Source organism: Apiospora phragmitis (genome assembly GCF_038363925.1).
Source record: "Apiospora phragmitis strain CBS 135458 chromosome Unknown utg000009l:1.0-1189150.0:1.0-1190623.0, whole genome shotgun sequence".
NCBI lineage: Eukaryota > Fungi > Ascomycota > Sordariomycetes > Amphisphaeriales > Apiosporaceae > Apiospora > Apiospora phragmitis.
Window position 1 is genome coordinate 1,034,685 of NW_027117408.1, and position 24,753 is coordinate 1,059,437.

At 51.1% G+C, this 24,753-nt stretch overlaps 9 protein-coding genes across 9 annotated transcripts; 2 read left to right on the forward strand and 7 right to left on the reverse strand.

Annotated features, from left to right (window-relative positions):
- Nucleotides 1-948: 948 nt before the first annotated feature.
- On the forward strand, nt 949-1,362 carry PG994_009805 (uncharacterized protein; the record flags this gene model as incomplete). The annotated part of the gene is made up of 3 exons (XM_066861214.1): nt 949-1,079; nt 1,222-1,288; nt 1,345-1,362. The coding sequence occupies 3 exons, from the start codon at nt 949-951 to the stop codon at nt 1,360-1,362; spliced, it is 216 nt and encodes a 71-aa protein (XP_066713384.1).
- A 2,839-nt stretch (nt 1,363-4,201) lies between these two features.
- On the forward strand, nt 4,202-6,124 carry PG994_009806 (major facilitator superfamily transporter; the record flags this gene model as incomplete). The annotated part of the gene is made up of 5 exons (XM_066861215.1): nt 4,202-4,384; nt 4,429-4,805; nt 4,868-5,001; nt 5,112-5,266; nt 5,327-6,124. The coding sequence occupies 5 exons, from the start codon at nt 4,202-4,204 to the stop codon at nt 6,122-6,124; spliced, it is 1,647 nt and encodes a 548-aa protein (XP_066713385.1).
- A 229-nt stretch (nt 6,125-6,353) lies between these two features.
- PG994_009807 (uncharacterized protein) lies at nt 6,354-7,445 on the reverse strand (the record flags this gene model as incomplete). Its single annotated transcript, XM_066861216.1, has 1 exon — nt 6,354-7,445. One exon carries the CDS (start codon nt 7,443-7,445, stop codon nt 6,354-6,356), a length of 1,092 nt encoding a protein of 363 aa, XP_066713386.1.
- Nucleotides 7,446-8,649: 1,204 nt separating this feature from the next.
- Nucleotides 8,650-9,590, reverse strand: PG994_009808 (uncharacterized protein; the record flags this gene model as incomplete). Its single annotated transcript, XM_066861217.1, has 2 exons — nt 8,650-8,970; nt 9,027-9,590. 2 exons carry the CDS (start codon nt 9,588-9,590, stop codon nt 8,650-8,652), a joined length of 885 nt encoding a protein of 294 aa, XP_066713387.1.
- Nucleotides 9,591-10,729: 1,139 nt separating this feature from the next.
- Nucleotides 10,730-11,317, reverse strand: PG994_009809 (uncharacterized protein; the record flags this gene model as incomplete). Its single annotated transcript, XM_066861218.1, has 1 exon — nt 10,730-11,317. The coding sequence occupies one exon, from the start codon at nt 11,315-11,317 to the stop codon at nt 10,730-10,732; it is 588 nt and encodes a 195-aa protein (XP_066713388.1).
- A 1,877-nt stretch (nt 11,318-13,194) lies between these two features.
- Nucleotides 13,195-15,074, reverse strand: PG994_009810 (FAD-binding domain-containing protein; the record flags this gene model as incomplete). Its single annotated transcript, XM_066861219.1, has 4 exons — nt 13,195-13,372; nt 13,739-14,028; nt 14,487-14,832; nt 14,941-15,074. The coding sequence occupies 4 exons, from the start codon at nt 15,072-15,074 to the stop codon at nt 13,195-13,197; spliced, it is 948 nt and encodes a 315-aa protein (XP_066713389.1).
- Nucleotides 15,075-15,752: 678 nt separating this feature from the next.
- Nucleotides 15,753-17,151, reverse strand: PG994_009811 (ankyrin; the record flags this gene model as incomplete). The annotated part of the gene is made up of 2 exons (XM_066861220.1): nt 15,753-16,281; nt 16,415-17,151. The coding sequence occupies 2 exons, from the start codon at nt 17,149-17,151 to the stop codon at nt 15,753-15,755; spliced, it is 1,266 nt and encodes a 421-aa protein (XP_066713390.1).
- A 764-nt stretch (nt 17,152-17,915) lies between these two features.
- PG994_009812 (uncharacterized protein) lies at nt 17,916-20,042 on the reverse strand (the record flags this gene model as incomplete). The annotated part of the gene is made up of 5 exons (XM_066861221.1): nt 17,916-17,949; nt 17,987-18,168; nt 18,816-19,292; nt 19,370-19,839; nt 19,955-20,042. 5 exons carry the CDS (start codon nt 20,040-20,042, stop codon nt 17,916-17,918), a joined length of 1,251 nt encoding a protein of 416 aa, XP_066713391.1.
- A 488-nt stretch (nt 20,043-20,530) lies between these two features.
- Nucleotides 20,531-21,869, reverse strand: PG994_009813 (uncharacterized protein; the record flags this gene model as incomplete). The annotated part of the gene is made up of 5 exons (XM_066861222.1): nt 20,531-20,568; nt 20,623-20,813; nt 20,884-21,293; nt 21,365-21,613; nt 21,678-21,869. 5 exons carry the CDS (start codon nt 21,867-21,869, stop codon nt 20,531-20,533), a joined length of 1,080 nt encoding a protein of 359 aa, XP_066713392.1.
- Nucleotides 21,870-24,753: the final 2,884 nt, after the last annotated feature.

Genomic DNA, 24,753 nt, shown 5'->3' on the forward strand with positions numbered 1-24,753 from the left:
AATTAAATCGTGGGGTATATTAATATAAAGTTAAACTTAACTTAATTAATAGCTTAATATATTAATTCGGTTTTTACAAGTGGTAATAAAACTTATTAATTCTTATTAAACTCACTTTTAATAAATATATCGACGAGACGGCGTTAGATATACGATCGAGGGGCTAATTATTTACGGGCGGATTCGTAAGTAGCTGCTCGAGCTTTACGTCGCGCACGGTAGCCTGTGCACGTTTTTAAATATCGAATAAAAATATCGTTATAAAGAGTAGAAATAAACGAGAAAAATAAGGGTAATAATTACTTTAAAAGATAAAAAGTAATAATTAAATTAAATAGTCTTCTAATTAAGATACACGGTAAAAGACGCGTTCGTAGGGTAAAACGCGGTGGTCCGTAACGGGGTGGCCCGTGAGGGGGTACTTTAGCTTACCGTTCTGGAAATGGTGCAGTGATTGGGTATCATCGTAGTGAGCGACCCCGGGTAAGGGGTGTTTCATACGTTCCGAAAACTTGTCTACCTGCCCCATCACGTGTATGTAGGCGATCGTGCGGTCGAGAACAAGAACCTTGGCGGTATACTTAACGGAGCCCAAGCTTCGGGAAAGCCCGAGGATGTCGAAACCTGACAGGAAGCAAGGCGATTGGTCTTTCGCAGGCTTAGCTGCATTACTATAGGGCAGCTAGTTCATCTCATTCACTGGCACGGCCACCTGGCCTGGAACTAAAAATGACCTATCGCGGTTGCCACTGACTCGCGACCGCGACCCCTTTACCAGCATGTCCCAGGCTGCCAGGCAGCTGAGGATCATGCATCAAGGCGCAAGAAACACGAAAGTCAGAAACCCATGCCATAGCACTACCACACGTTCGGCATCACCTGGTCAAGAACGTGTCCGAGTGGAACAAGGCTCGCGAGTAGTTCAACAAGGCCACGGTCAAGGGCATGATGGACGCCAACCCGGACCCGACCCACCTAATCGCCGCCGCCTGCTACAACATGCAGTACAAGCTCGAGACGCCCGCCAACGTCGACTCGACGGCCAGCTTGGAGTTCAAGCTGGGTGCCCTCAAAACCAAGTGAGTTTCCTGTTTACTTATCCGTTTGGCAGTGGCTTCTTCTCTCTTCCCCACACGTCCGCCGGAATATCGTTGCTGCTACACTGAGGCCACCCCCCAATTTCAGGTTCAAAGAACAAATTTCTGACCAACTCGTTGCTAGCTTTGACTGCATGTACATCAAGGGCCCCAACAACTTTTACACCGAAGGTGACAACGGATACGTCAACGTAAGTCAAGACGATCAACTCGACCCTATGGGCTCTTGACTAACACGTATAACCAGCTTGCTTACGACTACTAAACCGACTGATGCACTTTCGACAAGGCCACCAGCGATCTGACTTGCAAATAGAAAGGCTCTTCCTTTCTTTCTGGTGAACAAGCTAGTGCGATAAGTGTATTATATGGAGTATAGCAATGGGATCTTTTCGTATCGATATTTATCCATCGTGTTTAAGGGGTTCCTGGTTTTGATGGATTGGGAGTGGTGTTATCATTTGTGTCTTCCGGTTGGTGCGAGATGACTTTCCTAGAAAAAGGGGCGCTATTTCTGTAGCTAGGTTATTCAAGCTTCATCTGAATTCCCACTCCACTCTTTTCATGACCCACGTGCTTATTGTGCTCATGAACATGCCTAAGGGGGCGTTTCAATTGAGCTGGTTGCATCTGGTGAGATGGTGCGTACGGCCCTGACAGCCACCGGGACTAGCCGAGCCGATTTGGCTGGTTTTTGGCTGGTTTTCCCGTTGATCGTCCCGTTAGTTGTTTAAATTCCGCAGCGTGTTTCAAATGGGAACAGCCCGGGGGGGTCCTGGAAGTGGCCTGGGGGAAGGCTTGGAAGAGCCCTAGGGAGAAGCTTAGGGGAGGCCTGGGTGAGGCCTACCCCTTTTTAGCTAGTTAGTAGATTATGGGCACACTATTTGCAATTAGCCGTTCCTAGTGATCTGATTGGATAAAGGCTTAGAGCCCGAGCGTTCTACTGATTTAGAATGTAGCTGATTCCCGAGCGTGGTTTTGAAACGCGTTACTAAAGTCTGTTGCTTATATGCTTTTATATAAAAATCGGCTAAAACTTATGTTAGTCAGCTCGGATGAAACGCACCCTAATAAGGTTTCGGAGTATCCGGGCATCGCCAGGGCTGAATATACTTACCTACCTACCTTATAAAAACTTAAACTTACTCTTTCCTTTTCTGGCCAAAACTTTCTCCCATAATTTAGTCTCCTCTTGTATGCACTGATCCATTACTTACATTTTTATCTTTATCCTGTCTTTTACGAACTTCACAACCGCTAAATAGCTGTCTTGTGCGCCATGGCTACGTCCCTCCCACAAGACCTGATCAGAGATGATCCCCAGCTAGTATGGCTCAACTCCATCTGTCTCCCAAGTTGGAAAGCACGTTCAAAGCAACGTCACATCGCGCGGCCAGAGAGACCCGAGTATACGCGTGGGTCTGGTACATAATCGTCCTATTCATGAACTTCCTTATCCATAAAGGGGCCAACGCGTTCTACGATTCCTAGCGGCAGCTGCACCCTAACGCCAACTATCGTATAACCGCGCCTGGCTATGCTGTGTAACAAACGTAGTCGCGTACGGAATCATACAGGCATCGGTCGGGGCGATTTAAGCCTCTTAGACTTATGATCCATACAGAATCAAAAAGAAAGAGCTGCAATTTTCCACTGCGATTATATCATTAGGCGGGCATGCCTTCGTCGGTCTGTGAACGTCCACACGACCCATACTCGGAGGGCGTATCTATACCCCATCAGGCGTGGGAGGCAAGCCAACTCTGTTTCGGCTGCTGGTGGAAGCGCCAATGCCGCGTTTGCTGTAGGGGAGAACCAACATGGTGTCTGGTGCGGAAGGTAGAGCCAAAGTGATTACCTACAGAATCACCGGGGGGGGGGGGAGGGGGAACTTCTAAACATTGCACCTTCCGAAGGAGCTTGATTTGGTCATCGAATGGCTCTGAGGGTGGCCTATTATGCGATAAATTGAGGCAGGCGTAATCAAGGTGTAAATCCCATTCTTAAGGAAGCAAGCGCAGCAAGTGCACCTAAGTATATAGTAGCGACTTCCCCAATAACACGTCGTTACCACTTTCGAACTACCACGAACCGAAATCAAGCTTTCCCAAAACAACCTTCAATTTTACCAAACTAAATTTGAAAATAACAAAAATACTTACGAACATACCTAGGTATACTGAACCATCAACGAACCTATCTTCGTACTCGACATTAGCACATCAGTTGTCGGATCGATTGGCATGTGGCTCTGAAAATGGAACATGATCCAGTTCCTCTGGTACACAATCTTCCAGTGGGCGGCCCGTCTCTTTCTCTAGATGCTACGGACAACCATTTCCAGACTTGTCAATTACATCTTCCGGTCTTGCTTCCTCGCGGCTTCTGGGTCTGGTTGGGGGAACGCCTCGGGAAGTCCGCTCCAGTGGCGCAAGTCTAGGGAACATCTAGCGGTACCGTTTGTCTGGTTTTAGGCCAACTGGGTCAATGTCTCGCTGGAGGGTACACATCTCTACTCCTCCCGTATAAGGGTGTGTAGTATTCTGGCATAGTCCCCAGTCACCAATGGGCGGCTGGCGGCTGTCCTACCAACCCATGCCAGCAATTTTTTATACAGAACGGTTGCATTATACTGTTGTGTTGGGGTCCAACAGCGCCCAATATCACATGTTTCCAGCAGTGTTTGTTCAATATCAGTAGGGCTGTTACATGCAGGCAGTCGGGCCATTGAACAATCACATTCCTCGGCAGTCAACGGTCAAATGAGGGCTGCCAGAAGCAAATCCAACGCCTGCATGGTAGGACAAGAGTGCCCCCCAACATCGATAGCCCCCACACAGTCGCACCCCAAGAATAGACCTGGCAAGGTGGATTAGGCGCGGCCTGCATATCAGCACGCCGAAAGCATTCACACCATCTCAGACTACACGTGAGATTCGATGCAGTAGGCAAAACATCCCACACATGTAGGTGCTGGTTTAAAGACCAGAGTGAATCCAGCTGCCGTCGGTAGCTGGCATCACGGCAACTTGCAACGACCCCTCACTAGATAGCAAGCACTCCAAACGTTGTTGCCCCCTCTTCGCGTATATGCGCAAACAACAATGGCTTATTCCAATTCCGAACTCACTGCCAGGGACCTTGGCTCATCAGATCCTGAAGCGGTATATGAGATGGCTGAGAAAGCCGACAACGCCTTGGACTGGAAGCCAAACATCCAGCAGCTGCTCACCATCATCACGCTGGCCATTGTCTGTCTCGTAGTCGCACTTGATGCCAGCATCATCGTCACCTCCTTAAGCGTAAGTTATTGTTCTTAGTAGACCTCAAGGGCGACACGACCGAGGGCTTCTGGGTCGGCACGTCGTACCTGCTCGTCAACGCCGTCACCATGCCCGTGATCGCGTCCATCAGCGAGATCTTCGGCCGCCCGCTCTGCCTCGAGTTCTCGCTCGTCATGTTCACTCTGGGCACCATTCTCTGCTGCACCGCGACCGATATCGCCGTCATGCTGGTCGGCCGCTCGATCCAGGGCGTCGGCATCCAGGTCCTCAGCGGCGTCATCATGACTGACATCGTGCTCCTGCGGCACCGGCCAAAGTGGTACGGCGTCGTCCTCGCGGCGTGGGCGCTGGGCACCTGTGTGGGGCCCATCATTGGCGGGGGTATTGCTCAGAACATTACGTGGCGCTGGGTCTTCTATCTGATGTAGGTTGCCAATATCGCTGGCGCATGAGAATCGCTTGGAGGCTGACTCTTGACCCTTCCAGGTTCCCAATTTGCGCATATGGACTTGTTGCCGTCCCCTTACCCCTGAAGTCGAAGCCGAGGACTGAGAGCCTGAGCCAAAAGCTCCGAAGAGTTGACTGGGTGGGCATGATATTATTCATGGGATCTACCACATGTAAGTTGATGAAGACATAATCATTCTCAGGAAACTGTTATGCTAATGAATCCTAGCGTTTCTCATTGGCATCTGCTGAGGTGGGACCCAGCAGCCTTGGGGTAGCGCAGCTACCATAGCCCCGTTGGTCATCGGGTTAACCGGTCTGGTGGTGACAATGCTTTGGGAGATTTACTTTGCCTCCGAACCGATCCTCAAGCCATCCCTTTTTCACAATGCCTCATCCACTGCCACCTACATTTGCGGCGCTGCGCAAGGATTTCTGGTAGGTCATTCCCTTGCACGTCTTAACCCAATTCGAACAACGATGCTGACCGGATTCTAGATATGGTCTTCGTTCTACTACTACCCTTTCTACTTTCTGTCAGTGAAGATGACCAGCCCGGTAATGGCCGGCGTGAACATGCTCCCAGCCGTTCTTGTCTTGGTCCCCGGATTCGTTATCACCGGACGCCTAGTAACCCGCTTCGACAACTACCGGCTCGCCATCTGGCTTGGCTGGGCCTTCGCCGTCGTGTCCGCCGTCGTGTCCGTCGCGTGGCAGTTCCTCGACGTGAGCACGGCGGTCTGGGTGGTCACCTTCATACTCCTCGGCCTCGGCCACGGTGCCGTCCTGAACGCGCAGAACTTCGCCACCCAGGCCATGTGCCAGGAGGGCGACGAAGGGCACGCGGCCGCCATGTACCTGTTCATCCGGCAGATCGGCGCTGCCATCGGTGTCGGCGGCGTATTCCAGGTGTATCTCGGCGTCGCTGTGTTTTCGCTCATCATCAGTCTCGTCTTCATCAAGCACTTCACGCTGAACAAGGCGTTAGTCAGCGAGCATGTTTTGGAAGGAAGTCCCAATGGCGCCGCCTCAACGTCCAAGGTCTCGTGGGATCAGCAGACGCTGGAGAGCCAGGCATACTCCGGGGTATCGACCCCTTTCCAGGGTCACCAGATGCTGCCTGAGACGACTGCTCCGGAATTTGTCTGCGCACCTGTGATCACAGTACAGCAGCACCAATCAGAGCGAACGGTGGAGATCCCGCTCCGAGAAGAGCATACCCAGCCGGAAGCCCGGCAGCCAGATGTCTCACCGATGTCTCAGTACCAGTACCCACCAGAGCACAGTTGCCGGTAGTTGCAGACCGAGCCGTGCATGTGACTAAGGGTCTCGGTAGTTTTCCCAGTATGAATGGGTCTCGTCGGAACAAGCCTATGATATCGCAGTCCGGGATGCAAAAGTTGCGGAGGAGACTAGCGCCACGGCTGAGGTGGTTGAGCGAACGCAGGATGTATGAACAAGGCAAGGCGTAATTATATATGTTCTGGAAGGTTACACAAGCTTGAGTAATTATTACATATGTCTGTCAAGCAGCAGCCTTGGGCTTCTCCGCCGTGTTGAATCCCGGCCACACGCTCTTCTCATCGTTGACCCCCCACGCCGTCGGGCTATCGTCATGCACCGTAGTCCTCCGAAGATCCCTCTTGAACCTGCCCTCAAAGGCGCCGCCCCCGGCCCGGTGCAGCACGCAGCGGTTGTCCCAGATGATCATGTCGCCGACGTTGTGCCACTCGACGGTCGCCTGGTACTTCTTCTGCGTCGCGTGCCGATTGAGCTCCTGCACTAAATCCCAGCTGTCCGGGATCTCGGGCCCGCCGTCGTCTTCGATGTGGTGCAGGTGCGCCCCGATGTAGAGGTTCATGCGCCTGCTGGGCCCGTGCTCCTGCACGATCGGGTGCCGGTGGAGCGGCATGGCCGACACGTCCATGTCCCGGAAGAAGTCCGGGCTCCCGAGCTTGCGGCTGTGCGCCATCGAGTGCGCCCCGACGTACGCATGCGCCCGCAGGTTTTCCTTCTGTCCATCTGGCAGCTCCGCGAAGGCGGTGCGGCTGTCGGCGAAGTCGGTGTTGCCGCCGTGGCCCGGCGGCGGCAGCGCGCAGGCGCGCAGGAGCGAGAAGCTGGCGCGGCGCGGGTTGAAGCTCGAGTCGACGTGGAAGAGACCGTTGCCGCGGTTGCTGTGGGCGCGCGGCGAGGCCGGGTCCAGCACGTGTTCGCCGTCCTCGGTCAGGTTGCCCGCGTCGAACAGCTCGGGCAGGCCGCAGCGCGGCTGGCGGCCCCCGACGAGGTAGCGCCGGATGTTGTCGAGCTCGCCGAAGCGGCGGCTGAAGGCGACGTGCGACTCGTCGGTCAGACCTGTGTTGCGGAACACGCAGACGCCGTACTGCGATTGCGTGGGAAGGAGTGTCAGCATGTCGTCATATGCTCGTGTATATATATTGGGATTCCTTTGGAAGTACGGTTGTGGGAAACACACCTTGGCCATGGCGGCGAGAATCTCGGCGAATTGCTCCTCAGACACATCTGGGAAGTCGACTCCCGTTACTTCAGCGGCAAATGTAGGATGCAGTTCTTTGACCTTGATGGTCTCAAACGAAGGCGTTTCAATAATGCCCGGCATCCTGGTTTCGTGATGATTTCTTGTCTGTAATACAAATTTGAGACCAATCTCCACATGTCATCGGTAGGGAGGGATGAAATTATTATTCCGATGAACACCTCCATCTTAGGTGCTTATATCGCCTTTGCTTAGGGTCAAATGACACACTTGCCTAAGCAAGGTCGTGGGGGTTGTCGTGCGGGGTCTTTGCTGACGTCGGCCTTGTCGACCGACAACATGTTCATGGACGGAAGGGGCGTGCCGTCATCCCGCGTCCAGTGGCGTGCGCAGCTCTCCGCTTCTTCCAGGCTTTGTACCGCCTCAGCTGCAAGCAAGCAGTCAGTGTGACACGCATAGCAGCAGAGGCATGCATATCGGCCCAACGAATAACTGCAGTCCTGAAGGATACGGCGGCTAAGGGGTGAAAGGACGTCTGAAGGGTACCAAACAAGGTGTATATAGGCCTAACGAATCACCCTCCCGAAAGGAAAGAAAGGATAGACAGACCAGAGCCCCTAGAAGTGCCATAGTTAATTATTAGCTGAATCAGAACCAAGCCCTTACTGCCCTTGTCACAGTTATCAACTCGAGCGATGCTTCATTAGGAAGGGGGTGCTAAACCCAGGAGGTGCAACAGTGTGTTCACGACTACATAGGCATCTTTAAGAGAATTTATGTACCCAATCTTGGCGATGGTGAATTATCTACACATTTGTGCCATATACTCTGCAGCACATCAACCCAAAGTAGATAGCTAGAATGGCCGTGTGTGAATATAGCAGCTTATTTGGCCTGAAGGCCCTCCCTGTCTCTCATAATCCGGCGCACAAGTTCGTCTCTCTCGTCACAGGCTTCGGCCGGAACCACTCGTATGGAACCTTGCTTCCGAGCAGCGCTGGTTACCAACCATACATGCGGTTGCTGTTTTTCCGTATATGTCGAAAAAGCATCCTGTAGCTGTGCGTTGTTGAGTCCGGCTGGATCGAATACGGGAAGTTGGTCAACGAGGTAGTAGCAGTCTTCACAAGGGTAAGTTTTTCCAAGTCAGTAATTAGGACTGAACAAAAAGGGGACTTTAGGAGTTCAGTTGTCTTCATCATGCTAAAACGAAAAGCGGAGCTGATCTCAGGGGTAGTGAGACATACCAAGCTTGATTGGCGCCCTGTCCAACATGCACACTCATTGGGTGCACCGCATCCCCTACCATAACGCATCGGGAAGAGTACTACTGCTTGGGTTCCAGAGAGGGCCGGTCGAAGATGCCATACTTGATCAGTCTCTGGGCACTTCCGACCAATTCAACCACGACCTCGTCCCAGCCCTCGCTCCGCAACCGCTCCACCACATGCCCCAGTATAGCCTGGCGTTTGTCGCTGTCAAACAGGCCCCAAGAAGCCTCTTGTCCACTGTCCTCCGGCAGGGTCAATTCCCAGCTGGTGTGTTCGTGCGTGATGGGATAGCAGACAAGATGCATATTGACACCGTACCAATTGCGGAGGCTCGGTCGAGCTCGCAAGCTTACCGGGGTCGGGGATATACCCGACGTCTATGGCGGTGGTCAGCATTATTTCCTAAGGGAACATCACATGGATCAGACGTCACCTGAGCGAGTCCAGTGAAGGATGGCAAGCCGTCGCTTATCCCCTGTTTACCCAACAGCAGCCTCCGCGACGTTGCTCTCAGTAAGTCGCATCCTACCAAGAAGGCACCGGTCTCGGAGCGCCCGCCGGCAAAATGGGCAGTGACATCATGGTCCATCTCGTCGATGCTTTCCAACGACCACCCTTCCCTCAGCTCGATCCCGTTATCTTTGACCATGTCCCTGAGCCAAGAAGCCAGGAGAGTCCGCTTCACGCCCACGGCCGGCTTCTTGTACAGGGTCTTCGAGTTGCTGGGAATGTCGGAGCAGCCGAGCTCCTCGCCGCCCGCTCTGTAGTCGAGCAGCCACTCTATGCTGGGGCCGTTGTCCAGCAAGCGGCGACTAACGCGGCCCACCAGGTCCAGTACTTTGAGGCCGTTGGGGCAGATCAGAAACGAAGCACCAATGTCCCCGAGGGCCTCGGCACGTTCGAAGATGATGGGGTTGTAACCTTTCTTCTTCAGCAACAGTGCCATGACCGGCCCAGCAACCCCGCACCCGATAATCAGGACCTTTGAAGAAGCCATACTCGGAATACCCGATGGATTATGTATCCTATTTGACTTCGTGCTTGAACGATCAATATCAAATAAGAAGCGTTTCCGTGATCCACCTCAGGGATCACGGCTCCCACGTTAATTATGGATGACAACAATTTGCAAAGGAGCACCAATCTTCATTCGTGGCTCGTGAAAATGGGCTTGTTATCTAGATAACGACCATCCTTAGGTAGCGCGTGATGAGCGGGGTACGACATACGACGATCCTGGCGGAAGTGTTTCTCGTTCCGATCAAATAAGGTCACTCCTATTGGTACTGCGTGCATATGCAGAAATCAACCTAGCTTAAACGGAGTATTGAGGTTATTTACCAGAACTGGTCTAGATCGTTTCTATATTAATAGTATTAATAGTTCGGACGAACATATCTGATCCACGAGCATGGTTAGAACTTGGACATGCCCAAGTTCCAAACACTGTCAACCTTTCATCCGAAAGTATATAGATGAATTCATGCATATTATGTCTCAGACAGGGCAGAACTCAAAATTGACGACATCAAGGTTGCTAGGAACGCACGAATACAAGATCCCTACTTAAAGGAGACTCTACTCTACTGCTGGTACCTCAACTAAACCTCGGATTCTTTCTCAGGATCGACGCTCTCAGATTCGAGTATCACTTTTTGCCTTTGACTGACCGATTCTGGTGAGTTCCTTGAATTTAAATGACGGTCAAGCTCTGTTACCGAGCTTGATGAATTTCCATATTGGCGACGAGGTGCAACTCCTAGTAATTTCATATAGCCGCGCCACACTGAGGGCTAAGCGGCAGTAGTGGGTGAACCGGGCCTCATCTGCAAGAGAACCATGGCCATCAGGTTGTCTTATCCCCTGCAGGTTATTATTTCACTAGAGCACAACATGCCGGGATTGGCCCGTTTTGGACGGGGATTCTACTCGCCACAATTAAGGAGGAGAAAAGAGCTATCCAGAATCTCTCAAGGGGATACAGTCCAACACAGATTGAAACTATTTGCAGTAACTGCATTCAACTAATTATTAGGGATGGGGTTTTATTATGGTTTATATAAGCTCGGGTTCCTTGATTTAGCTCACTCTTCAAGCTCGCCTCGACGGATGGTCTACATACCTACCATTAGTGATTTACGATGTTTCTCCGGGTGGCGAAGTTGGCCTAGGAATCTTCGACACAGCCATGTTGATCCATTGCTTTTCGTCACCCACGTATACGCTACCAAACCCTGTATGGTTGACCACAACGCTCCGATCGCTATACAAAGCCATCTTTGCAAAACCGTTCGCGTCGTCACCCCGGTAAGGGTACCAGTGAATCCGAGGCTCGGGGTCGACATCGCTACTAGATCCGACTAGCGCGCGGAGTCTAGTCATCAAGGCTCGCTGGGCCTCGTAAGAATTCGCTGTATCTTCGAGGTTTTCGTCATCCGAGGTCTGAAAATCCGGATGTATGGCTACGATGTGGACTTGCAAGTCGTGCAGACCGATATTCTTGGCGGCCTGAATTAGTCGTTCAAGGTTTCCATAGTTTTCTTCCCGTAATTCTTCGCTCATATGAACCATGAATCTATCATACCGCACAACTGAAGGATCATCGGTTGCGTTTAGTGGCGGGCATAGACCACTGACGGCAATGCCGTTGCAAGTAGCGAGCGAAGTAGTGTATAAGTATCTGACATCTCCCTCAGCAGTTCGAGCAGGTTCATCGGGGTCCATCTCGGCCTCGATATACTCTGCTGCCGGTGGGTACCTCGGGAGTATCCCGTTTGGAGGGGCAGCGGGCGTTGCGGCAGTGAGCACCGAGGCAGCTGGCACCGAGGCAACAGCTACAGGGGCAACGGGTACGGGGGCAACGGGCATTGGGGCAACGTGTACAGGGGCAGCAAGGACCGGGGCGGCGGGGAACGGGGTAGCAGGTGCTTGGTCAATCTGGTTTTGAAGTAGAGGCGCAACAATAATGCTCCATGATGCCTGGTATTCCGCTGTAGGGCGATTGTTGTCACCTACTGGAATGCCCAGTCGCCTTAACTCCCTAGGAATAGGCTTAGTCATGTTGTAGAACGTTGTGAAATGTGTAAACTTGGTCTGTGCAAAGCTAGTCTCTCCTGTGAGTTCCGATCCGAGAATACGTTATTAAGAGGGTCTTGTGAGTGCTGGTTAGAATTTAGGATGGGAGGGTTCGAGGAGAAACCAAGCACATATATAGTTGAAGCTGGCCTTATACTTCATTTCTTTACACATCATGTGTTTTCGACAGGAACAATGGACACGATACAAGACCATGCCAACAAAGATGGTGAAAGAAAAAGCACATGATAGTGAAAAGCTTGCTAAGACCTTGAATACCATTGTCCTCAACACTCAACGGGCTATGATGCTGATGGGGTCTGGGGTACCCGACAAAGGACTCGGAAGACTCGCAATAATCAAGCACTTCGCACTATCGCTTTATTGAGGTGGTCCTACCCAGACCAAAACTAGTCTCGCGCTTGTACTCAGTGGGACCAGCAAGAAACGACAGCGTTATGCCGAAGACTGTTTCTTTCAACTCCTCGGTAGCGCGTGGTTTGCTCCCTTGCCCCCATTACTAGAGAATCGAGCTCCCCGAGGTCGGATAGCATAGAAAATATCCGATGAAGCTGTATAAGCGCCGGGGCTGAGCACGAGTGGAACGGTTTTAGGTGGTGTGCCAATCCGTAGCCACATATGGGAAAGCAGTTAGGTGGCATCCCGACTATCAGATACTGCTCCGTCCGTCACGTGTGGTCGACGGCCCAAGAGCATCGGTAGTAGTAATGCCCCTGAGATAGAGGTAGTGTAAACTCCGAAACAAGGCGAAGAACGCATGACTGTCTTGTGGGATAGGGTCTGCGTTGACTCTACGGTTAGATGTAGCAACATGGGGTGACGAGAAAAGAGTCCTCTGCCGGCTTGTTGGTCGCTCAATATTGGCATTCTTCAACTTAGAGCATTCAGCTGTTGGATAGACATGCTCAAAGCCACACAAATGGCATTTTGATTGCTCAACAGTCGGATTGCGGCGCCGAAGGAAATCAAGCTCTTCGAGCATTGCTGCCAGAGCTCGTGGGTAACGGTACAGGCAGCCGAGGTGGTGCTGGAGTAAAGGGGGCTACCGAAAAGGTAGAGCTATTACCATCCGCTGTTTCCTGAAGTAGGTTGTCGAGACTATGTCCCTCTAGCAGCGTTGGGGTCCGATGTAGTGGCGAGTGGCGGCGTTGTTGCAGACATCTCTGCAAGGCAGACTTTCAACCAGGCATGCGGAACAAATGCTAAGATATAGCATGAACAAAGGCGTCAAAGACGGAATGCCTGACCATGAAATTGATACAAATGGGAATTTTGTACAGTATACTATTTCATTGCAACTGTCTCCTGGACGGTGATGCTTCTCACAGTTGAACCAACAAATTGTCCATTTCCGAGCACTATCAAACTGGGTTTTCAGGATAAGCTTACCACCAGCTCTAGCCCGTTCAAGACAGATTGCGCAAAAGGTTTCCACCATTCTGTAGGACTTGAAAAACCTTCTCTGGGTCGTACTTGTCCGAAGCCTCCTCATTCGTCTCAATTTGTCAGCGCCATGTCCCCCCCAACACTGTTTGCGTCGGGCTGGCATCGTTCATGAAGACGAAGCCGAGATGGTCACCGCTCGACTTGGCGAGCTTCTCAACGCCGATCCGCAGATTGTCGACGTCCCGGATGGCCTGCTTGTCTAGGCTCGGATCTTGCCACGAGCCGGCAGCAACCCACCTGAGAGACAGTAAGTCACGTTAGTTGATGGTGGCTGCTCTGTAATACGAGGAAGCAGGGCCTCGCGCAAAAATGTAAAAACAACATACAGTCTTGGGAGAGTTCCTCTATTCCCATGATGTTTCCTCCCTTTTCCTCTCCCTTCTGTACGGCGCCTGGGGGGACGGGCTGGATTGTGTAAAATACATCTGCAGCCGAAGTCTTGACGGTCTCGTAGAGCTCGTGGGACTTTATGTACGGATCCAACGAAACCTTTGTTGCTGTCATTGACTGTGTGCGTCTTTTTCGGGAGAAGTAGCGATGTCAGATGTGTCCAGAGGAACGAGAGAGGTTGTAGGGCTTGGGTACGCGCCGCGCTCGACATACCTTGCCCTAGGTGCGTTATACTGGATGCTCCCCACCAGCGACTTGATCGTCCCGTCCGTCCACAAAACCGCCATGTTCAAGAGGCTCGTGAGATCGAGGAAGGGCTTGAAAGCCGCCGGGATCTCAGTCGGCGCATCGGCATACAGAAGCCCCACCGCGACGAAAGTAGGGTTGAAGCTGACGAACAGACCAATCTTGGAGTCGGATTCTATGGACTCCTGGACCTGGACGGTGGCCTTGAGGATACTGACGTAGTCGGAAGGGTCGTATATGTGCACTGCATACTTGGTCTTGATCAAGGGGTATGTCTCAAGGTTAAATCTTGTCACGATTCCTGTGAACGGAGTATTACCATGCTGGCGGGAGATGGTGGTAGAAAAGAGAGTTGGGGTGCAGCAAGAAAGGAGTCAAGCTGTAGCATCTGCAGGAACCGAAGTTTGTCCCTCCCCCCTTAAGCGCTTTCCATAGATCGGGGTTCGTGTTCGCGTTGGCATTGACAATGCGAGAGTCATCCAGAACGAACTTCCATTGGCCAAGAAGTACCAGGTGTCAGCATCAGAGGGTAGGTGCGTCTTCGTCAAGAATGGGGGGTCATCCTTACCTCGAAGTTCTTGACGCCATCCGCCGGTAGCCCATGAAGATTAGGGAAAGCCGACATGCCACCTGTCAGAGCCATAATCAATCAGAGTCTATTACTCGATAGAAAACGAGGAAAGGAAAGCGACGGTCCCGACCAGGCATCACATACCGCCGAGATTGAAACCACCCAGCCCGACACCAAAGTTGCGGGCGCCGACGATGGAGCGACCGCGCTCCTGAGGAAGATGTACACGTCGGTCAAAGTACTTCCTCCGCCGGCGCGGAGGATGAACTTCCCGTCCATGTCTTCGTCGAGGGAAAGGGATTTGATGTCGCGCAGGTCAATGACGCCGCCCGACTGGTCTACGCTGCTGAAGTCGGCGTTCGGGTGATGGCCGGTGCTTCGCACGGCAAACTTGGTGTTCGCCTTCTTCGAGGTCGCGAGCACGGCGGCCACCTCGGCAGCGTCTTGGGGCCGTACATAGCCCGCTGCCGGAAGCCAACAGGCTTGGGACCTAGACGACGGCGGAGGCTGGTCAGTAATGCCGGGCCCTCCTGGTGGGGATTGGACGCGAAGCGGCAATCTCCTTTACGATCCCCTTCCTGGTCTATACAGCACTTACCAACGGCGCTCCTGCTCAGCCTCATAGCTCGTGTTCTGGGCAGTCGTGATGGTAATGGCAGCATTTTGTTGCTGCAGAGCCTGGCAAGCAAGGGCAGCGCGCTCCGCCGCCTCGGAATCTACGGTCAATTCCATTGTTCAATCACTGGCTAAAACCGTACCTACTCAGTACAGAGGCTGTCGCACGCGACAGAGAGCAACTGATTGGCTTGGGAATTGTAAAGTAGTCAGGTTATTACCCAATGAATAGAGGCAAGGTGCTGTTCAGCTATATATAAGGAAGGGGGAAAGAGAAACCATCTACAGTGCTAACAGGAGAGAGATGGGTAGACTAGGTAGGTAAGTAGGACACCCCAAGTGAATGCGTCACTTGTTCTATGTACGTGGTGGCCAACTACATGGAGCTTACGTCGTTGCTGTGCATTACATACCTTCGGAAGGATTATCACGGAGGAACTCGGTCGGCGGTCTGGTGATCCATCCTCGAGCATACCTACCTATTTGAGGACCTAATCGTCCTCCCCCCCTGCCACTTCACAATACTCCGGACTAACCGGGTCTGTCAGACAATGACACAACAGTCGAATACACGCTGCAGATGTAATAGCTCGGGTTTGTAGCCGTTATTCAATTAAGGGCTGACTGTTTTGCTTGGGTAGTGAATTTGATTAGCCTGATGGCTTCCTGTCAATGGCCTAACCGTGATGTGTGGACGTCCGCCGGTCGGACCAACGCATCGTCTATCAACAACATACCAGATCTTCACTGAACGAGGAAGCAGCGGCAGCAGCATAATGGCAATCAAGGCAACGATTAGGCTTCCTGCAGAGCACTTATGAGTTTCCTTTTCAATTCCTCTCGGTACATGTCCACGACTTCCCCTAGAGACTCCTGCACTTTGTCGTTGATGTCGTCGATTAACGCGTCTCTTGACATATCGCGTATCTCGGCCAGCTCTAGCCCAATCCTGCTACAGTCCGCGTCCAGTTCACCTTGATGGACATCCAGGTTGGCAACAGTCTCCTCAAGTACCTCATGCTGTTCCCCGAGTTGGTCAACCCGACACTCCAGCCCTTGCAGTTCTCGTACGCAGCCCTCCAGCTCCGCGACACGACGCTCAAGCTCCACATTCCGGCTCTTGCACTGCCTGTTCTCCGCCTCGAGCTTCTCGATTCGCTCGTCCTGCAGTTTCATTCGCGCTTCGATGGCACCCAGTCGGCTTTCCGATTGATCAAGGTTGGCTGATGGTGATGGAGACTCAGTCTCGACGAATGCCTCCGCATCAGGCGACCATAATCGGCCTCGCTTTGATATCGTTCCAAGGTTACTGGAGCCTTCACTACTGCGGCGAAAGTAGCGTTTACGGTTACCTGAGACCAAAAAATCAGTACGAAGTTGGGGTAGGAGCAGGAGAAGAGGATATGGCTGTACCCTTAAAAGTAGACGCGGGATGTTCACTCTCGCTGTCAGGATACCCTGGAAGCTCTTCGTCATCGCCCGGCGGCCCGTAGCCCGATGGCGTAGTGACCGCAACCGTATCATTGTCAGACTCATGTGATTGAGGCGTGCGTCCCTCGTTTTCATTCACATACTTCGGTGGCGAGCTGGTGTGTCCTTCCTGGTTATAGTCCTCGTTATGGATGCGGCAGTTATCTTGTCTGACGGTTGGCAACAGCTCGGGTCGCAGCAGTGCGGCTGCGGAATCGAGATATGGCCGAACGGCCCTGTAGAAGATATTATATGTCGCTTTCTGCAAGGCGTCGTGCGGCATGTACACCGAGAAAACCGAGGTACCGGCGAGCGACGTAATGGCATCAGCGGCGCCCAAGTTTCGCAGCGAAAGTGCAACTCCTTCAACAGGATTGACGAGGTGGCCGTGGGTTCGTAGCTGGAAACGGAGGCGGGTGAGATTTCGCGTGGTGCCGAGCTTTTGGCGCACGAGATCTATGCATGGTGGGGAGCGGGAGTCGATCAGCTGGGTGATATGGTCATGTACCGTTCGGGTCAATGACGAGATACGGTCGGCAGTGATCTGGAGGGAAGGCGCTCGCGCTCTGTCGTCAGGAGTGTCGATGCTGAAGGTGAAGAGAACCGATGCCGTTGGACTACTTGTTGCCTCTACATAAAGAGTAATGGCGTCTCTTGCCATCGAATTGCCGGGGACCTCGCAAACAACGACGACCGGATGTGTGAAACGCGTCTCACCAGACATGTCAGCGGCAGACCTACCTGTACGTACTGACCTATCACACCTGGGTAGAGGATTAGCGTGGTCCATAACCTACTCCGACAGCATCACAGATACCCTTAGACCAATCGTAGCATGACCAGGGCGCCGAGCGACTTCTGTAGTGTGCGATACAGACAAGACAGGCTCGGTTGTGACCACTGGTCCGACTGAATCAAGGAATACTATGAGCTGCCAAGAACAGAGGAATGGAACCACGATTACCTTCGTGCTGATTCCCTCCCAAGTTTCAACGTGGTCCAGATCCTAGCCTCGGAAACATCAGAGATACCCTTAGACGAATCGTAGCATGACCAGGGCGTCGGACCGTAATCTGTGATGTGCGATACAGACAGGTTCCGGCGTGATCCGTTGGTCCGATTCAATCAAGGAGTACTAAGAGCTTTCAAGGAAGGAAGAAATGGAAACAGGAGGAAGGAAAGGAAGAAGGAAATAGAGACGCGATGAAGAATAAGGTGGATGAATGTGTGTGGGGGTGTTTGTGATGCGGATGTTGGGTTGTGGCTGTTGAAAGTGATGTTGATTGCATGGAGGCTGGAGATTGGGAAGGTTGAATTGCCCAGTGACTGTTGATGGGTCTGCCGAACATCGGAAGATTAGTCGGGCCACGGAGGTGGGGCTAATATATTTATTGTCTTTGGTAGATCAGTCCCACTTTCCATTGTCTGATTGTCTTGCTGTGGGGGTGGGGTAGGTATGGGCCGACCCGTCAAAAACCACAAGCCACATTAGTAGAGGGCTCGGATGAAATAGTTCGAGTTGCTAAACCCAAAAATTAGCATAATTGGACGCCACGAACCAGTTTACCGTCTTGGAGGAGGCGTACAGCTCGTTCTGGTTCATCACGCTGTCGGGGTTCTCTAGGAATGTCTTCCGGATCCATGGGGGCGGGCCAGACCACGCGAACGCCAATTCTTCGGGCTCTGCGCTGCCGTCTTCAACAACATAGGCAGTCGCATCAGTGATTGGGCGCAGATCGAGCTGACGCAGAAGTGGTATTCGCATTCTTGCTTGGACTTCGGTGTGTAGGTACTTACCGGACCGGTGTCTGCATTGTTAAGTATATCATCGAGCCGCACTTTGCGGCCCGCGGACTAGTGGGGTGAAACTGCTAAGCGGCTGCTGGAACGGTCGTGAAATCCCGAGCTCTCCAAGATCAACACCACCCCTCTCACCACGCACCCGACAGTCTGGAAACATATCCAACAAACAGCCATCAATGGATTAGTGCCGGAACTACCTTACTCAGGTAGGCAGTGTTGCCCACTTGATGTTGGACGGAGGGTCAGGGTTCCATTCACGTTCAGTAATGTCTTAACGACTACCGCAACTTCTGCCACAAAGTCCTGTCACGCGTGATGAGATAAATGCTTAGGTTAGAGGGGTTGGCGGCACTAACCCCTCGCTGCTACGCTGCTTGAGTTGAGTAGTGTATTGAATTTCGTCATCCCCATCGTCTTTCAGCCTGTCCCCAAAACTGTATGGATCGTTGTATTGAAGGTGCCGCTTGCCGAGAGGCTCTTATCTATGTCTCCATCCTTCCTGTGGATCATGCCAACCAACTCGCGTTGGAAATTGGCATGTAGCGCCATCACAGGTGGATGCACGGGTGGGATGACTTGGCATACCATTGTAGCACACAGCCCAGTTTCGTGATCGATGAACCACTCAACACTTGGCACACCACCCCAGATGCCCATGCCCTTTGCAAATCTCCCCGTCTCGCCTTCCTTGACCACCATACCAGCAAAGCTCCAAATTCGTCGGATTGACAAGGGGATGGCCATGCCGAGGAACGAGGTGTGCATAGGTGATCTGGCAATGTACTTGTTGAACTCCTCCTCTTGGCGCTCGTCGAGCTGCGGGCGGAACAGCTCCTCATACGATCCCGGCTTGAGGAGCCGCGAGTCACGCCGGAGGACGGCGGAGACGAATGTGTGGTATGCTTCCGTGGAGCCGAGGAGGCCACCGCCCCCAAGGCAATCAGTTCCACCGTAGAGGATGTCGAAAGTCGCCGCGTTCACCGCCGGCGGCTCGCCCTTCTCGTTGAGCGTGCTGATGTTGGCGATCCTGTCCGTCATATATTCTCGCGACTTCAGGAAGAGCTCAGGTCGTTCTCAATCCCCAGCGGCTTCCAGATGCGTGCCCGCGCGAAGGCATCAAGAGTATCGCCTGTCGCTACTTCCACCAGCTTGCCGGCCCAATCGTGCCCCGCACCATACGCGAAGCTGGTGCCAGGACGAAAGACCAAATGGAGGACCGATTTGTTCTCGACCGTAGGGCCGGTCCATAGTTCCTCGGCTCGTGAAGCTCGCCACTTGGCCAGTAGCGGGCCAAACCAGTCGTATTCGTGGCCGGAGGTATGAGAGAGAAGCATCCACAGGGTGATGGTCGCGGTGCTCTCCTCCAGAACGGCCGAGTTCTTCTCGTCGTCAAATCCGGTGATGATGTCGTACTTTCCTATTTCGGGGAGTAATGGCTTGACGTCGCTGTCGAGATCTAGCTTCCCGTCCTCCACGCACTGCAAGACGGCGACTGATGTCATGAGCTTGCTCATAGACGCCAGAGCGCAGACGTTGGATGCGGTGAATGGGAGGTCGCGGCCCGCCTTCTGGCTTGCTACACCAATGGATTTGGAGTAGATAATGTTACCTGTGGAAATCGTTAGCCCGTTGAAGGACATTTGACACTCCATCGATGGTACTGGAGGTGCTCATTTGATCACTGGGAGTGCTCAACCAAACAATCAGCACTAGGGAACACTAACCATTCTTGTCTCCTGCCATCACAGATATGCCGGGAAGTAGGCCCGAGTCAACCGCCTCCTGGTATATCTTGTCAATATTGTGTGCCATTGTTGCCGTGGGTAGTTGGTAATCCAGACGTGGCTATCACAGTAAGTAGGTTTAATGTGACTGATGTACTGGTTGGAAGCCAACGGTGTGTCCTTTTATACACGACACAATGCATATATGTAACTAGCACTTGCGGAGTACTGGAATACAGCCAAGAGAGTTGAGGTTGCAACTCGGTGGGATCTTATGCAAGGGACTTATGTACATACGAATGACGTAGACGCGATCCTCCGAGAAACACCCCAAGCAGCCAAGTGCGGAGATATTGGGCACGTACTCGTCCCTATCGTCGTCCAGACAGGACCGGGGCATTCCAAGATAGGTAAGCAATCATGGAGTAGCAGCGAGTTTGGTGGAGAAACAACATGCAGATCAATTGCTTAAGGTAACATTGAACATGCCCAATCCACCAGCAAAGAAGTACACGACGATCAGATTGGCTGGAGATACCTAACTTCCATGCATCTGATTTCCAACAGCGAAGTCCATCAGGCCACCTGGGTACCGCCGGGGAGTTCAGTGATCCCTAGTAGCAGTGTCAGCTGGTTGACTATGCACGTCAATTTCATCCTGTACTCACATTCACCAGAGCCAACGTCTTCCTTGGCTTGCTGCGACTTGGTGCATCCAATGGCGTCCTTACCATCTTGGATCGTAAGGACTTGGTCGCAGTACTCGCTACCACAAGTCTTTCCCATGCTATCCATGGCACGCTGAAGAGCATCGTCTTTCCAGCCGAAAAGATAGTCACCATGGGCGCCATAGCCAGTGCTACAAGAAGAGGGGAGCTTAGCTAAGTCATTCAACACATATAGGGTGGTGTCGGCAGGGGAGGGGTTACGGGTCACCAAAGCTGTACACAAGCGGCTGCTTCCCGTCCTTCCAGTACTTGGCGTCGTTGAACTCCGTCGTGTCGAACATGATCTCGTACATGACCTGCGGAATCCGTACGGGGTGCGTGCTGGGGCACCGGTCGCCTGCGAGCGCCATACCCCCCGGCGCGTACGCCACGTGGCTCTGGTGGTCGGGACTATCGACGTTCTTGCCATCCCAGCAGGACGGGAAAATGATGGTGGCGCGGATGCCCCCCGGGCACGGCGTCGTGGGAAAGGTGGCGGTGTCGCTGCGGTCGCAGGGGGCACCGGCGCCACCCGAGGTACGGTCGGACTTGGCCAGGCAACGGTGGCAGATGCCGGGCGCCATGCCCGTCTTGCTGCGAAGCATCGGGTTGCCTGCGAGCATTCGGAAGCCCTGCAGTTGCATTGTTAGCGGGTATGGCTACGCCACAAGAAGACAAAAAAGGGGGGTTGGAAGGGACTCACCACTGGGAATGCGGTGACTTTCATGTTGCGTCCGCCAAACGGCAGCATATAGTAGATCGTGAGGCCGCCATCTTGCGGCAGGAGGGTCCCGTTCAGGCGGCCGTTCGCCATCTGAGGGACGCGCTTGAAGGTGCCGTTCTCGGGGGACTGGAAATACATCGACGCGGTCCAGTAGTTGCTTGTATCTTCCTTGTAGATGCAAGATGTGCACGTGGACTGAACCGGCGGGTCGATTGTGCTTGGGTCCATCTATTAGAAATGTCGATATCAGCTATTGATCGCGTCCACCTCCTTTTTGATATGACCAGCATACAGTGACGTTAAAGGAGTTGCCTCCAACCACCTGGTGCACGTGGGGAGACGGGTTGAGGCCCGGCGCCACGAGGGGATCAACACGCTCGACGACAAGCTGGGAGCAGCCGAAGCGCAGGAATGATGCGGAACCCAGGCTCTGGCCAAGGGCACCCTCCGCGAGGAGCGCCGTGGCTGCGAGGTACTGCCACATCATCATCAAACTACCGATGTAATGAATCCAAGGGAGATCTACTGGTGTATAAGGAACAAACAGAAGCTTGACTCTTGAAAATCGCAGGAAACAAAGGTGATCTGCAGGCCCTCGACCAGGACCTTGACATTAAGCCCGGGTTCGGTCATTTGTAATATAGCAATCTGGATGCATACACGGCCAGTAGCCTGCTCAATGGTGCATGATGGGAAACATAGACGACCGTTATCAGTTTAGAACTCCCGATATCCGCGGCTCCTTGGCATCTTGGTACCTCCAACAGCAGAGTCCATTGCTGTATATTGCAATATTGACCTTGGATTGCTATTGGCTCAATCCGCTGATGAGGAGACAGCTCCAGTATGGTCCGACCAATGAATCAGCCCTGAAGTGCATTTAGCCAGTCGACTCCAGCATATCTGGAATCTGCACGCTTTTATCAATTTGAATAATACATCTTTTCGGCAGTTGGTCCTGCATCTGAATTGCGCTAGAAGGCCAGTGGACGCTGCAGCAGGGCACCAGTTTGCCGCTAAAGGCATTACAACGTACGGCACCAACTCTAGTAAGTCATGCTGACCCAGGACGTTTTACTGGAAGGGAAGCGTGCGTTTCAAGTTAGTAATTGGATTGTCAAGTAAGGACCCAGGCCGCATGAGTCTGTTCTTAAATTTGGCTCCCGGGACATACATCTAAGGGCATCGACAAGTGATTTATCACAAGTATGAATTCTATAGGATATAAGTATCGCAAAATCGGGCATCTAGAAATATGGCATGTGGCACCAATCATCGCTGTTCATGTTGAATGGGCTCTTGTACGTACGGTGGTTCCGGTTTTAATCGGGGTTCAATCGTTCTTATTCTATTGTTCATATCTATTTTAAGTACGAGCTGCGAGGGGTATCGTATGCCCCTCTTAATAAAACAGGAAAGGGGTTCGTACGCGTAGGCACGTAGCACCCCTTTTAGAGTAATATGGACAGCTTCAGTTCCAGCTGTTCTAACACTGGCAGTTTTCTATTTTGGCGATAGAATCAGCCTGTTTCCCCTTTTGGATACGAGTCTTCCCTCTACGAGGGTCTCGTACGGTTGGGTTGCTCCAATCCGGTATTAGGTACCTGCCTGAACCGTACAGGTGATGCTGTACCTTCTTGACGTCGTTTTGGTCAGGTGGCAGATCTACTCGATTGGTTATTCCAGTCGTTCGTCCGAAAGTAGTAACAGTAGTGGGGGGGACCGTCGTATATCCTGATGCGTCACACCTCGTAAGGGACTAGTAAGAGCAGTCCTATAAGTAAATATTCCTTCGTACGATACCTAATAGATAAAATATATTAGCAGTAACTGTGTAAAGAAGGATTGATAAAAGAAATTTCTCTCTCCTTTTATATCTCTTCTTTTTTAATTACTCGCCGTGCGAGTCTAGCCTCTCGATATACGCTTCCGTACGTACGGTGAGGCTGTTCGTCGAGACTAGCTACTCGAGGGCCTTATTCGGGGATACCTTAGTGAAGGTATCTACCGGATTGTCTCTATTATCGATATAGTAGACCTTTAATATTTCCCTTTTTTCGTACGACTCCCGGAGGGATATAATATCGATTATAAGCCTCTTTTCGTTTATCGTACCTAGCTTAATTAAGTAGTTATAAAATAATTTCGAGTCTATATAAAAGGTTATCGAAATATCTTAAAATCTTAGTATTTATACGATTCTTTTAAACGTAATAATTAATATAATACCGCTATTTATATCGGAGGTTATGTTATATAGTTCGTTAGCTAATATATTCCTAGTAACTCTTTTATATTTAATCGAGCTCTAGTGGATAATATTACCCTAAATTTAGAATTTATTTTTCGTACGATAAATCTCTTAGCTTAATAAGATTAGGTATCCGAGTTAAGAGGTCAAGTCTTCGTTATTTATAAACGAGCCGTCGGTAAAGATATATATCTTTATATAATAAAGGTTAAGCGAGATATTTCTTAAGTTACGTGTCTAATTTTAAATCTATTAATTAATCCGTATATTTAAGTTTTCGATATCTTTATCCTTTAAAGTTTATACTTAAGCGGCGGTAAATAGGTTATACGCTATTTTTAATTAATAAATAAATACGAGATATACCCTTTTCGTACGTTAAAAGACGTACTACTAGCCTTTATCAATAGTTTTTAAGTCGATAAGCTTTAATTAATTAACCTATCCTTTTTATTTAAAAAAAATATCGTACTATTTTAATTAAATCTTATTTCCGTTAAACTCGCTCGGCGTATTTTTAGTTAAAATATTTTTTAGTTTTATACGGAATTATTCCTCTATTAACTTTTTTTCCTCTTTTTAAAAAAAAGGGGTTATAATAAAACTAAACGTATCGTTAATTTATATTACTATAATGCCGAAGGTATCCGGTCCCTTTATAATAATAACAAATAGGCGTTATATATTAATATAATTATTTCTAAATTTTATATATAATAATTATAATACGTTTTAAATTAATAAAATCCTGACTTTATTAATCCGTATAGGGGTAATATAATTTAAAATAATATCCTTTCGAAGTATTAAGTTTTTAATTTTATTAATAAACGTATATAAATTATTATTATTATTATTATTAATAGTACGCCGTAGGCTGAAAGCCTTCGGTATATCTATTTAGTCCCTCGTATAATAAACCGTGCCGAAACTAGACTAAAAATATACGCTGCTGATATCGAAAAATCTACCTCACGTGCTCGACGTTACCGTGCTAGTTCTTACTTATTAGCCTAGTAACCCTTGTTTTAGGGCTTGAAGAGATTATCCGGGTTTAAGTAGTTCCCTGATCTCTATTACTAGCTTATATAGCGGTAGTTAACCGGTCCGTAGGAGC